The sequence below is a fragment of the Euwallacea fornicatus genome, chromosome 18, assembly GCF_040115645.1.
Source record: "Euwallacea fornicatus isolate EFF26 chromosome 18, ASM4011564v1, whole genome shotgun sequence".
Lineage (NCBI taxonomy): Eukaryota > Metazoa > Arthropoda > Insecta > Coleoptera > Curculionidae > Euwallacea > Euwallacea fornicatus.
In genome coordinates this window covers 3953272-3967735 of record NC_089558.1, presented here as the reverse complement: position 1 = coordinate 3967735, position 14464 = coordinate 3953272, and the positions used below count along the sequence as shown (strand labels likewise).

The 14464-nt window shown below is 40.4% G+C and overlaps 4 protein-coding genes across 5 annotated transcripts in view; 2 read left to right on the top strand and 2 right to left on the bottom strand.

Moving 5' to 3' along the window:
• Positions 1–9157, top strand: part of Smr (Smrter) — a 69007-nt gene extending 59850 nt beyond the window's left edge. The window contains exons 13-14 of the mRNA XM_066293017.1: positions 4176–6300; positions 6441–9157. Of these exons, the coding sequence (XP_066149114.1) occupies positions 4176–6300; positions 6441–7167 (2852 nt within the window). The 3' untranslated portion in view covers positions 7168–9157. The remainder of the gene's footprint in view (positions 1–4175; positions 6301–6440) is intronic.
• Positions 1–14464, bottom strand: part of LOC136345041 (uncharacterized) — a 64370-nt gene that overhangs the window by 27126 nt on the left and 22780 nt on the right. The window lies entirely within an intron of this gene.
• Positions 9596–10841, top strand: LOC136344812 (uncharacterized). Its single transcript, XM_066292609.1, has 3 exons — positions 9596–10054; positions 10108–10209; positions 10269–10841. The coding sequence occupies exons 1-3, from the start codon at positions 9914–9916 to the stop codon at positions 10494–10496; spliced, it is 471 nt and encodes a 156-aa protein (XP_066148706.1). The 5' UTR covers positions 9596–9913; the 3' UTR covers positions 10497–10841.
• slgA (proline dehydrogenase slgA) overlaps positions 11209–14464 on the bottom strand; it is a 40937-nt gene continuing 37681 nt past the window's right edge. For both annotated transcript variants that reach the window (XM_066293020.1, XM_066293021.1), the window contains 5 exons: positions 13445–13619; positions 13143–13385; positions 12803–13088; positions 12171–12401; positions 11209–12049 (listed from right to left, as the gene is read on the bottom strand). In XM_066293020.1, the coding sequence (XP_066149117.1) occupies positions 12196–12401; positions 12803–13088; positions 13143–13385; positions 13445–13619 (910 nt within the window). In that variant the 3' untranslated portion in view covers positions 11209–12049; positions 12171–12195. The remainder of the gene's footprint in view (positions 12050–12170; positions 12402–12802; positions 13089–13142; positions 13386–13444; positions 13620–14464) is intronic.

Below are 14464 nucleotides of genomic sequence, written 5' to 3'. Positions count from 1 at the left end.
CCGTTGGTTGAAATTACTTTGCCGGCAAATGTTTCTGATTCAGAATTTTAAACGGGCAATACTCGTGTTTTTTCAAGGCTCTCCCCGCTGCCTGGCGGGACATTTAAGTGGCCTTAGAAAGACGGAAATAACTGAGCTGTTAGAATTTGCAGAACAAAACAGGCCTAAAATCGACAATTTTACAAATGACTCATTCATTGCACGCACCTCCGCCCCCCTTTAACTTAACATGACTAATGGCCATTCGAACAGATTTTCCGAATGACAATCGGAGGTTGTGGTGGATATGTCCCAAGAGGAAAACCAGTTCCAAAGCAGCGACAATTAACGTTATTGCACCCGTTTGACTGCGGATAAAGCGACAATTCTCACCGCAGCATTGCAAATTCGATAATTTTCCTAATTGACCGTGTGTAACGCCGGATTATGATTTCAGTTGATTAATTATTGTGTTTCCAATAAAGTTAATGTCCGTTTTGTCAAGAACAAATCCAGAGCAGACACGTCAGTCAGCGTTTTAATTTTTGCACATCAGTTGTTACTCAGCACTTATTGAGACCGGATTAATTTTAAATTCAAATATTTGATGAGTGTTTGGGGCAAATAAGGGCCGTTGTTTTGATAACAACGGACTCTTTAACCGAGCTCAGAAGAACTAGGGGGCACCGATTTACGGGTTCGCGTCGAAAAATATCAATTTTTGCCTGCTCCTGGCTCGCGTTTCGGGCCCGCATTTGCCACTGGCGTCAGTCATGCAAAATGCAACTGATTTGCTCATTAAACATTCAATTGGGTATTGATCACCTAATTTATTTGAAAGTTTGATTAAGCGAATTGTTTGTGTGTTGTGGCAACTTTTACCGTTTCCAATTTCCCAAATCGTATTTATTTTGCGGTCGTTTGAAAATTTAATTCGAATTTCTGCCCGTTTGCAATTTGTATAATAACCAAATTTAATAACGCGACATCAATGCAGTTTACCTTTTCGTTATTAAATTATGGGGATTTTGCGAATTTGTCAAAATCGGAAAAGAACGTAAAGATGGTTCGCCTCAGGCTCCGGGACGATGAAAATATCATTCCCAAGAGCAATTAAAAATAAAAGCAGCGATCTTGGCCTTTCATTTGCGAAATTGGATAAACGGTAAACAAATGGGCGATGATTTTAAATATTCATACAGCACTCTTTGTACGTCGCCGTATGGCCGCGAGCGAGGGCTTGAAAATATCATGGAGGCCCCATATAAAGGGAAGATGAGATGATTAATAAAAACGAGGCTGCATATCGGACAGGAAATGTGTTTTAGAAAGATTAAACGCCATTCTGTGTTGTATTGCCGTCTCAAAGCCAAAGCATCTACGTACACCTCTATGAGGCTCAAAACTGTAGTGGCGAGCGACTTGAACAGCACCGCACATAGATTTCTATAACTTCAGTTACGTCGTTTCGACTAAAACCAGGGACAACTCAGATCAGTCGACGACTCCCGTTTCCTCCTGGAGGTATTGTTGACTGTCTACCCTCACTTTCGCCAGTAACGTCTAACTTGATTCAAAATATGGGGGATCCACCAGGAGAAACTCAGACCCGCAGCGTGGCCCAAGTTGAGGAGGCATGTATTGGGATCTCGTCAACTGGAAAATGTAGAGGGACGATTGAATGGGCGAAGTTTTAGAAAATTTAATAAGGGACTCCCATCCGATTTAAAAATTTCTTCAGGTCCTTTCGTTTTTACGAAAAATGGGAAAGTTCTTGAAAAACACTGAATACCTCTCGCGGCTCAATAATTCTTTAACGTAAGAAAAGCCGGAAAATGGTGAATGTTTCTATTAATACTTAAATTTTTTAATTTCGCGGTCCGTTGCCAAGAACGACGTGCGTCACTGTAACCTCACGGGCAGTTGCCGAGAGCCCGTTTCGGTTAGGAAAAATCTCACTATATTTGTCGAAACTAAAGAAGAACATTTTATCTAAAAGGAAACGTGGAAGCGTGTTGATTTCCCCTGTAGACTCAAGAGTATACGATTGAAATTAGCCGTTTGTTATTTGCTTTAATTTCACGCTAACTATTTAATTTTAACGTTTCCTCTGGCGAAACACGCTCTCGCAAGCGAGGCGTCTCGGCAAACAATATTAATTAACCCAAGTGACATTTATTAAGTGAAGAGAAGGTTAACATTATTTGCCTTAAGTTTATTAAAATATATGCTGATACCGAGTGGATGTTTGCCCAATCTCCGCTCTTATTACGGTATAATAAATTAAGCGAGCACACAGAAACGATTGGAAATTGTGGAAGTGAAGGTCGGAAAAAACGGTCGTATCGAGAGGACCGAGATATGTATTAAAGTAGTTAGTTTGACGTTTCTGTGCACTAGTGTAAACCCGCCAATTTCATTCCACTCCAGAGAAATAACAATCAGCCTAAAGCGTCCCAAAGGAAATAAAACACAACAATGTCAAAATTCATGCAGAAAATCTTTTAAATCGAAGCTTTCTCATCCGCGATGTTTTAACAAGCCATTATGTTTGATTTTTCAGTCTCAGGAGAGATCTTGACAAAGAGATATTATCCGAATCCCTCTTAAATTAAGGAACGAAATTTAACCTGGAGATTATGCTAATAGGGGGATGACTTTGGCCTATCGCATTAAGTACTTGTGAAGAAGCTATAGTTTTTTTTAACAGAACCATGGCTTCATTAGAGATTTGTGCGCGGATTATCACTTGACAGCAATGCGAAAACGTCACGTATCCGTTCTACCGCCTGTCACGGAGGGAATTGACGTCCACTAAATAAGACTGATGTTGTGGTCCTTGTTCTGCTTGCAGAGAAAACAAGATGGCGGTTACGGACAATCGACTCGCAGACGGCAATGACAGTGGCATTTAAATATTCTTCGAGGAATTGTGCACAATGACGATCGTAGATGCTGTGTCGCCATTTTCTGCAATTTTTACCAGGAAGTCGAGTTTTTTTTTTAACTTAAACGACGCAATCACTCAAGATTAATGTAATCGTAATTTATTGCACAAATTAGTAGCGAGCAACTTGTAGTTCGGCAAATTCCAGCTACAGCTACCCCGAACTAACTTGAATTAATGTACTTCTTGATCGTCTGACGAACCGCGTCAGTCGACGGTGGAATTTTTTTTAATAACCTTAAAACCTATCGAAAACCCCTTTTCCAGGGGCTGCTGTCCAAACATAGCGAAATCAAGCGCGCAGCATCAGGCTGCTCTTCGCCGGCGGCCTGTATACATTAAGAGAATACACACTTTTCTCCTAATTAAATTAAATATTAATATTCAATTTTGAACGGGGGCACGTAATGGGACGCTTAACTTTGAGAATTCTCTATTATATTAAGTGTTTCGGACATAATTGAGCTTCGGCCTCTGGGCTCTGTTTTTGTGCAAATTTGATTTAGCGGCGAAAAGGAACTATGAATGCAAAAACGGCACGTATAGATTAGGTTAATACTCACCCCAAAAAATCATTCTAAGGAAGTTTAAGAAGTACAAAGTAAATTACTAAAAATCTAAAATTCAGAAGAATTATTATTTCCATGTTTTTCGAAAGGCCATATTACTTTACGTAATTTGTCTGATATTGACTTAGATAAGATACCGATCGTATTAAGCTAACGTGTCACTTACGGCACGAACTTGCACTAATAACATTACATTTTTCGTTTTATTTTTTGTGGGGACGTTTTGAAATAATTAACTAAACACCATACATTTTCTGGAATATTATAGAAGTGAGGAATTAATTAATTGATCTTTAGCTTGGTCGAGAAAGAGAAAGGGAGAAAGAAAGAGAGGGAAAGAGAAAGAAAGAGAGGGAAAGAGAAAGAAAGAGAGGGAAAGAGAAAGAAAGAGAGGGAAAGAGAGAGAGAGAGAGAGAGATGCGCGTGAAAACAAATCAGTGTAAAAATCTCTTCATAGTCATGACAAGTGTTCTCTAAGTTTTGGTTTGGGACTAACTTAGAAATTCAAATTGTTCTACCCCAACCCTCAAGATGGTTTCAGGTTAGAAAAAAGTTCTGGTTCATTGGTGTGGCCAACTGGTTCAACTCGAAGAGAATCAAACCAGAATTTCAACTCATCCGGGCATCAGTGTGTTGGGTATAATATTCGGATTTATGTTTACCAGTGAAATTTGTTTCAGATAAAACCGTTCAAGGCACCTGCGCAGTCTGTAACTCGCAACTAGGCCCACAACTGCACTCCCGGCCCCTGCAGCCGAGCCAAGCAGCGCAATACGGCCTGCGCGAAGACCAAGTGGCCCCCAATTCCCGGGTTTGTAACACTTGCAGATGTAAATGCGTCCGATCCCGCTACACCCATTGTCCACTATCCACCTGCCCCAATGCTCGAGGGCGAGTGAAGCGTCTTCGTTCTTTTCCTTATCGTCTCCAAGATCTCCCTCCAGATGTGCGCGATCCCATTTTAGTAGAATTCCGCATCCCCAGTGGAGTCACCAAGTGCTGTTCCGCCTGTTTCAATAGAATACAGCGGAGGCTGGGGCCTGTAGAAGAGTGGCCCGATGAGGAAGTTTCCCAGCTGAAGTCTGCACTTACAGAATTGGGAGCTAACTGGCAGCTGGTAGGGGAAAGGATTAATAAGATGCCCCACCAAGTACGGAACTTTTACGCTGCCAATCGCAAACGTTTAAACCTCGAAAGCTGCTTGGGGGATCGTAAACCCACTCTAACGGATGAGGAGGAATCGGGTTCGAGCACATCTAGCTGTGAGGAGCCGATGAGAGATCGTGAAAGGCATTCCAGTGATACTACCAGCGCGGCAGAAAGCCCTCCAGTGATGCAAGGAGGGGGCCAAAACGCAGTTAAAAAAGAAGATTATGATTCCAGTGCAACGGAGACTGCTGATGAGGCGCAAACGGATCATTATCCGACCACCACGATAACTCCAGTGGCCAATGACTATCAGCCGCGCCCTGCCCAAAGTCCCCTTAGCGTGAAAGAGCTGGTGATGAACGTGATCGAAATTTCGTTGAATAAAAACGCGGGCGGGCAACAGCCCGGAGGAGTGCAGGGCCCAGGAATGGCCCCCACGATATCGTCTATATTGAATAACGATGCGAATGAGGTGACAATAGTGAGCGAGTACAATTTGAACAGTCTACCTAATAGGTCTCAGCCACCTCACCAGTCCAGAGCGGATATTAGTTTAACAAAACTGGCGAACACTATTGGGGCTACCATCACTCCAGTGTCCGTACCTCTACGCACCCAGCCACAATCCGACTCAATTCCCAGTGGAAGGGACGATTTAGTGGTGGTGCAAGTGCCGGATAATCGGGATTCCATCCCTGAGACTTTAGATCTGAGCATCAAGAAACCTAGAGACCCAATGACGTCTGCACATCCTAAGCATTTGCAACCCCCGGTGCATAGGACCGACCCGTACATGTACCATCCCGAGCGCAAGAGCCCTGCGTTTATCCGGACATCCCAAGTAAAGCTTCCTAGCCCCCAACCTGCCAATCCTAAAACTGGCTCCATTACCTTGGGAACCCCAATTATTAACCAGCCTGCGCGATACGCCGATGGGATTCTTCGACAGATTCCTGACAAAATGGGTTCGATCACCAAGGGAACACCTATACATCCCTCGCATAATTTGCAACAGGACAAGAGAATGTTGGACTATTACGCGAAACAGCAGCGAATGCCCGCCCAACAGAACATGAACCAGCAGCCCCAATATCACTACCAACCTCAAAGAATCCCTTATGATCAAATCAGCTCTCAAAGACAGTTGATCTTCGACGATTACATGACGTCTCAGCAAATGCAAAACAGAAGGCAGGAGAAGCCCCAATATTACCCGACGAACAGTTCACATAGAACGCCACCTCCTCAGCAAAGCCAGCAGCGCCAGGGGGTGATTCAGAGACACACGAGGCCGCAGTACCATCCCACTCCTCCGGGACATGAAGCCCTCTCTACATTGGTGGAGTTGTCGGTTCAGCAACCGAGTCTGCCGGTGCCGAACGCACCTCATGAGGGTTTGGGCAAGACCATGGCAGATAATATTATGGAACAGCCTCATAGGTTGCAGCTTCTGCAGCACCAGCAACAAATGAGACAACAGCAGCAGCAGCAGCAGAGAATGGATGAGCAAAGAAGGGTGGTATATCAGCAACAGCCACGACAGCAAGCTAGGAGTGATCCGAGCACCATGACCGCAGCTAGCCTTATCGATGCTATTATCACGCATCAAATCAATCAGACTGCAGAAGCTAGCCGAGGAGACGTTGTTCCTAATAGGTATGTTGTCTCTATAAGTTAGTTCGTTTTAATTCAATGGCCAGAGTGTGTTCGTGTGTGTTACTTAACCGCTAATTTAAGACTTTGTGTTGCACTACATTACTAAATTTGAAGTTACATTATTTGGTTTTCCATTCTAGGGAACCACCTAGAGCCGGAGATTTACTCTTCCAAGGCTTCCAGCGGGACCCTCCCATCAGTCAATCATCTTCGATTATTAACGTTGACCTCGATGGCGAGGCAGTGAACAAGAATTTGACGGTTAAAGAGCTGACAGATTCGGTAATCAGCCACGATTTCAATACTAGAGCTGGGGCTTATTACCACCTACAACAGCAGGAATCTGAGCAATGGAAACGACGGCTGCAGGTGCAGCAGCAGCAGAAAGAGGAGAGCAAACGGGCGGTCACACCGCACCAAACTGCGCAGCAGCCGCAACAAGATGAGAGACAGATAATACGGATTGCGCAATCGCAAAAGTATCACCATGAACCGGTTTCGCCGCCCGAGAACAATCACTGGTCGGATCAAAATTACCGGAGATACCAACAGCCACCTTCACACATGTCCCCGCTGGATTATGTAAAGAATAGAATAGTGGAAGTGATGCGCACTGAGGACGATAAGAAGGACATTCAGGACGCTCACGCGCAGGACAAAGATCGAAGTGATAGTCCTGGAGACATGGTTATAGATGAGGAGAAGCACGAGAATGATTTTGGTTCTCAGCAGTCTGCCGACAGTCAGCGACATCCCCAGGGGGGCTATCCCTACTCGTACGTGCACAAAGAGAATGACAGCGTGCGCAATAACGAGCCAAAACCATTACTGTCAGCGCAATATGAACCGCTCAGCGACGAAGATTAGCGGTTAAGGATGCGCGCCCTGACGCGCAATGGCGTTATTTTCTCATCGAAAGGGAGTTTGAAGTAGGGACGATGGTTAGAAAGGGATTTGTAGGCGGCAAATGGTGTATTCTGTGACTTTAATTTATGTTAACTTATTCGGCTGGTTAAGAAACCTATACAAAGATGGGCGTCATCTATTGTTTCACACAACAGACTCTAAAAACCACCTAGAGAAATTGCAACAAATGCCATCTTCTTTTGGTTTAAAATAATCATGGCTGCTCATGTTGACTGGATTCCGGTAAAGGCACTGTTAAGCTTACTGTCAAATTATCGGTTGGCAAAACCTTAACGTGCATAGACAGAAATATTATATTTTTTCTTTTTTGCCTATTGCAAATGGTAGTTCAGAGGTCCCAGAATCACGTATAAAGGCTCAAAAGGTTGAAAACCCTTCCAGATAAATCGAAAGTAAACATGTCATAAAAGCTATGATGCGGCACAACTAATTATTTCCAGACCCAAGATGATTATGGGCAGTTTGCAGTAAAACGCGCGATATGCGATTTTGGTAAGTAATAGAGAGACAATGCGAACCGGTAAAAATCACATTTCTTCGTTAATCTCCGGTTCATTTGCGTGTTGTGGCGCCTGCTTACAATCGAGTATACCGCTTTGTGACGTCACACCGTGGCGAGAGCCCTCTGCTTTTTCACGAGAATTTTTATTTTCATTCGGGTCTTTCCCATAGAAAAACTGATTTGATTTTTGAGAAATTTTGTGTGTGTAATTATTTGACAATTTCTAACGGTTTTGTAAAGTTTTTGATATTCCTTTCACCGAAAGAAGCTAAATTTTTGAAAACACGAATTGTGTGGCTTCTACTATCGAAATAAATTCAAACCATGTTCCCCCGGTGGTGGCATTTTCAACGCATAAAAGTGACACGAAACACCCTTTAAACGCCTAACGAGTCTTGAGACCCTCCTCCCAAAATTTTTATTATAATATATGTATATACAGGTCATATAAGTGATATTCTTAGGTTATAGGGTATAAACCTTGTGTTTCGTTTAAGATGCCCCTAAGTGGTGGATGTAATTCGAGTCGAATGATTTACTTTTAAGGCTTAATATGTTCAAATTCAACGTTCGGGCGGGTTCTTTAATAAACTAATTTCGTCGAAATACCCGTAAGTGCTTCGATAACAGAAGTTGTTACGACTATCGGGTTGCGACATGCGTCTAACGTCCATAGTTTGGTTTTTGTCGACTTGTAAATAGTTTGCAAATTTGGAGTAAAAATACGTTTAAGTCGGAACTAGTTCTAGTTGAAAGGTATATTATATTATACAATAAATTGTCTAATTTATTATAAGAACATTTTGGTTCATATGCGGAAAGTAGTTCTTTGCATTTCCATAAGAAGTGCTAGTTAGATTGACGATTGTTTTGTACACGATGACCTAGAGAGCCCTGTTTATGTTGCGCTAAGTGCAATTTTTCATACCTTCTCTTTAAGTTCAGTTGGGTCAACTTCTATAACCATCTCGGGATTCTAAACGTGATGAAAGCGCACTCAAAAGCTAATTTCGCCCGGGGTTCAAGAGAAATTGATTCAACGGAGAGTCAAAAGACTTCGACATAACCGTAAGATGTAAATTTTCTTTTGCGTTTAGTCTGTATATGTGTTTTTTGCGGTATAACTAAGGAGAACTTGGGAATGTAAATAACTAAGTTTAAGATATTATAAATATTTGTAAGCGTAAGCAAAGGGTTTCCCCGATTGTAAATATTTGTGAATTTTTTAATTTTTATCTGTTTTACAAGGTACATAATTTAAGTCTGCGCTTTGGCGTCTAACGTTTAGACGAACTGATAATTTTTCTACACTATAAAACAAAATGCTTCCAGATTTAATGTACACTGTACACGTCAATTTTCTTGGTTTGTAACTACCTTTCAGATAACGAATTGTTATTTTGTTGAAATAAATGAATATCAGTTGGATCTATGGTCTTTCATTGTTAGAGCAGTGTATTTTATGGACGATTGTGGGGACGTTTGTTCATGTTTTCTGCTAAAGCTCGTAATCCGTAAGGGCGCTTTGTATCCAAGCAAATCAGAAGATCGATAAGCATTTTTTTGGCAAATTACTTTTCATATAGTACTAGATCATGGGAAACGCCCTAAGTAAAGTGCAAAATAATGCAGTATTACAAAAACATTAAGCTAGCAATTTTGTATTGAATCAAGGGCAAGTGTATTAACTCAGACTTTAGTAGTAGAGCTAAGAAGAAAACTTCCATTTTAAATCAAAATTCGATATCCAGGTGGTTACACATATATATGAATACACCGCTCTTTTAAGTCACCATATATTTTCTTTTTCAAAAATTGAAAATAGCCTTTTCAAGTTACTTGCGCCATCTAACTCTGTATTAACAAGCGACTCAGTTGAGAAGCTCAATATCAAAACCTTTATCGATTTGGATTTATTATACGCAATTTCCAGACAACTTTCAAGCTGAAAATAAGATCAATACATTTCACACGTGTTGCATAATAATTCCTCACGAATTATCCAGACTCAGTAGTGAACAACAACTTCGGCAATTTCCTGCCTTTAGACATTGACTCCTTGCAGATGTGCAGTTAATTCCACGTTTTAAAAGTTGTCGCAGAAATTACTGTGCTTCACATTATGAAAATTTCCTCAATTACCACCACATATTAATTTTCAAGTATTTATTGCACCAAGAAATTATGGCTGAAGGCACGTACGAGTACGAATGCATGAGAGCTGAATTGTTGGGCATTGAGAAGCCGGATTATGAAGATTTTATGAAGAAAAAGGCAGATGAACTGTGCGTAAACGAAGAAAATATTGAAGTTGAAAATATGAAGGTTTAAGAGTTTAGTTACTACCAAACTTTGATTTCACTATGACAAATTTTTAGGAAGAGTACGCACAAAACGAAAGACTGTTCGATGCGACTGGAAAATTGGACGAATTGAATAACATTTTAAAGTCGACTCAGAAGAGAATCAACAATTTTACTGTTAGTAAAACTTATATAATGATCCATTTTAGTAACATACTTTAGTCAAAGCGGTTTAGGCTCCATTTTCGAGATTTGTGAGGTCGAAAATTGGCAAGCCACACGATGAGGCTGCTCAGATGGAAGAACCCGATAACATGACGAAGTGCGAAAAGGTCGAGTCTTCTTCAACGAGTAGGAGAGATCCTAATCAAAGTCTGGGCATGATTGATAGGATGATTGATAAATGTGAAACAGCACAGCTCAGCATGGAGCGTCAGAGTAGGCTAATGAAAAAATTCATGTAATGATGATTTAGATGATTATAGTGCTTGAGTAATTTACTTGTTTATTGAGACGAGTTGTGGTTATGTGCAATTGCTTCGAAACATTATTTTAAGTGTGAATATTAGCCTAAAGTTGACAAACTCTAAAATGTGGGCAATAGTCGTTTGTGTGTGTGAAAGTCTTCCATATGTTAATTTCGAAATTAATAAATGCCCCATTCATCGAGTTTTTCAGGAAAAAAATGATAATACTAAGTATAAGGGTAGATTGTTATTAAAAGATAATACACTACTTATTCAAATTATGAAGCAATAGTATAAAAATTGTTATTCTTAACTTACACAATACTGTTAAACGGTTTCCTATGGCACAACCGTTAAAATATAATTTTCAGTGCCAATTTTTCCTTTTATTTCAACAATTCCTACTCAGAGGGTACTGATAAGTGACGACTGCGTTAAATACCAAATCCGGTCACTACTAATTCCCAGCTTGGATGTGCAGTTCTTCAATTTGCAGGCATCGCAAATTTGTCGGAACAAAAACCAACTTCAACATTTATGTACTTCTTTATTTAGACATAAATTTATTGTCTGAACATTTTCCTTAACGACACATCAATAAACATTAGGTAAGACGATTTCGGCCTAATTGGCCTGTTCAAGTGTGATACTTAAATTAAACCGAAATCGACCACAAGCGTATTTAACAAACATTAAATAAAAATCACAATAATTTCAATGAAATTTATTCAAATCACACCAGAAAAAAACATTTTTAAAAAATACTAAACGATAATAGGGGGAATTAACCGATAATTAACCTATTAAATCACAGGCTAAAAACAATCGATGACGTTCGTGATTTGTCGAAAAAGGGTTTGGGTAACTAGATAATATCATCATGACTTCAACAAAAAAACGTATATTCAGTTTAATATTTATTTGCAGCCCAGTAGTATATTCAAGGAGGAGACTCATCTCTTTATCGGCAGGTGCATTTGGAGGCGTTGTAGTTCACCTTCAACCAATAAATAATAAACCGACGAATCGTTTATCAAAAAAACTTAAATTTCCACTTAAAACTTACAAAAAAAATAATTTAAAGATCATATACACCAATAACATTCATACACAAGTGACGCTGTACAATTTTTATAAGATATTTTTAAGCGAAAAACACTAGTTATGAACTGCTCAGTTTGCGTGAAGCTAGGAATAAGCACTACATGAAAAGCTCACAAAACGATGCCTAGGCCCTTAACGGTAATTGACTGTACGTATTAACCTTCATTGAAGTAGTTACACCTCCTATTCGCTAATAATCTCGCTTTAATACATTTTTCTCTATCAGAAACTAATGAGGATTAATACTACATAACCAGACTTTAGGCTTGCTTCACGCAGACAGGAGTTCCGTCTTAAAATTGAGAAAATGTGGGCTTTAATTCGACTTTTACCTACTTATTAATATCTACAAACAAGTTATGTCGTGTATGCGTGTGTGGCCGGACTACGTGGGGCGCGGCCCTTGAAGTACATATGATCGAGTCTGGGTCTTCTGAGGAAGGAACCTTGAAATTTAAATTAAGGAGAATGTTTAATTTATTAAGAATTGATCATACAGAAACACCCAATAGGTGGTTGAAGAATGCTTTCAACTACCTCAATTCTGTGATTTAAAAAAAAACTTACATTTTACGTCTTTGACCAACTTTTCTTAAACGGGCACGTAGTTGCCTTTAGGCGTGTACCAGATCTGACCAGTAGCCATACGCCTCAAGATCTCCTTAGCTAGCAGTCTCTTCTCTTTCTTGATCTTCTTCAAAACACCCTTGTTCTCGTGGGCTCTCCTGGAAAGATAGGGAAGTACCTCGTTGACCGGCCCGTACGGGATGTATTTGTAAGCAGAGTAGCCCGATTGGCCTGAAATTTAACGAGAAACATGTCTCAAAGATCAATTATCATCTCAAATTTTCATTTAACACGTAAGAACATATTACGTCCAACATTAAGTCTCTCAACGGTGGGAGCACTGTGTTCAGTTTTCTTGCAAATTTTCCAAAATGCTATCATCAGGACCTGATGTCTTATATAGACTGAATTAATACGCTGCCTATTTGATGCCTGTGTTGCCCTCACAAAAGATAGGCTCGTGACAGAGATAAACGCCACAAAAGTGCATAAACCATCAACCAATGGCAGAATTTACCTACCGTTAATGCTCTTAATCTTGAACTAAGTCACCGAATATATCCCAGAATAATGGAACTTATAATCGTATTATATTAACTGAGGTAGCACGTCAATTTATTGTTCTATCTTACCTAACGGGAAGGTAATATAATCACACATGGCCAACAACTGGCCGAAGCAAATGACTTTATCCGACGGCTCGATTCCGAACTCCTTCATCTTTTCAATGGCAAACCGAACGGTATCTTCGTTGTGCGATGCCACCATTATGGCAATTTTCTTGTCCTCGCCCTTGTCTTTGAACGCCTTAATCCTCCTCAGACACTCGGTGAGGGTCTTGTGGTACATCTCGGTGGTAGCTTCGAAGTTAGGATTGGTCGGGTCGGGATAGCCCATGGCCGCAGCTCTAGCTCTTTCCTTTACAGGTAAAAATCGTTAACGTAATGTCATTAACGTGTTCAGACATCTTACCTGTTCCAAATAAGCCCCTCGCACTAGCTTCGCACCGAAATAAAAGTTCTGACGTTTGGCCTGTTCCAAGTCGGTGGTGACCTCGGTCAAAGCATTCCTCAAGTAGCACTGGTAAGTGTTAAACACTATGGCTTTATCTTTGTTGTATTTCCGCATGAATTCCAATGTTATGCGGGTAATGGCTGGCTGGAAATAGGTCTGTTCCGCATCAACCATAATGCGGACATCCATCTCTTGCGCGGCCTAAATATTGAGATAAACATTAGCGGCATAAAGCCCTTTTTAAATAACATTTGAAATACCTTGACAATAGTATTTATCCTCCTAATCATATTTCTAAACATTTCTTCTTCCTTGACAGAGAGTTGGGTGATCAAACGCGCCATGCGGCCGGTCTTCAGATCGGGAACGCGGAACGTGTTACTGAGCTCTTGATTTTCGTCAATAATGCCGGACCAGGGGAACAAATGCAGGATCCTATGTAAAACAGACGCAAAAATGTGTATTTCCTTGAGACATAAGAGAAATAACGTTTCACTCGTTACTAGTCTACGTTTTTGTTTGTTTTACTGGACAAAGGACTAGCGAGTATTACCAGGAGCGTGAGACCTTTGGTTGATAATAATGGGTAATTCTTCAATAAAACCTCGCAGTAGGTGCTGAAACGTACACGTAGGTCGTTTATTAAGTCATATACTATTTACCACCAAACATCTTCTGACATTGGTATTAGATAGAAAGTGAACTTATCCAAGACATGCCCCCCTTATTTGAATATCTACTTAAGGTTTCTTTAATGATCACCAGTTACTTACTAACTTTTTCAAGTCGGTTCCGATAAAACTTGCGACGACTCAACAAAAAAGTTGCTGACATTAAAAATGCTTGATATGGCGTAAGTTTGTTTTGGTTTTGGTAATTTTAGGAGATTTTCAGATACAAAAGGAGATGGCCAACGAGACATCTGCCGACTAGCATGAAGTTATAGTTAATAACCAATAATGCGCAATTTGTGAAACTCTTGAACTAACAAGGCCGAAACCCTCTTCCGCTTATTTTCGTCCCTAGAGGAGCAGAGAAAATCTATTTCTTGTTGCGTTAAAATAATTTCTATGAAACTCGAATTTATGAATTCCAACGAAGACCGATTTCAGCCTCTAATCCCCAAAAATTTCCTTCTTTTAACATGGTAATCCCTCCTAGTAAAACTGCTTAATGCTTGTAGGTGTAGTCAGTAGACAACCAACCATATGCTCAACGGTGCTTTGCCGTCTCTTTAAGTTTTAAATTGAGTATCTCGAAAAGTTCATGTATTTTCGTAC

What these genes read in the sequence shown, in the direction of transcription:
- LOC136344812 (XM_066292609.1), top strand. Translation starts at nt 9,914, where the DNA reads ATGGCTGAAGGCACGTACGAGTACGAATGCATGAGAGCTGAATTGTTG. An exon ending in TTGAAGTTGAAAATATGAAG is followed by an intron (nt 10,055 to 10,107) that starts GTTTAAGAGTTT and finishes ACAAATTTTTAG; the next exon opens with GAAGAGTACGCACAAAACGA. An exon ending in AGAGAATCAACAATTTTACT is followed by an intron (nt 10,210 to 10,268) that starts GTTAGTAAAACT and finishes AAAGCGGTTTAG; the next exon opens with GCTCCATTTTCGAGATTTGT.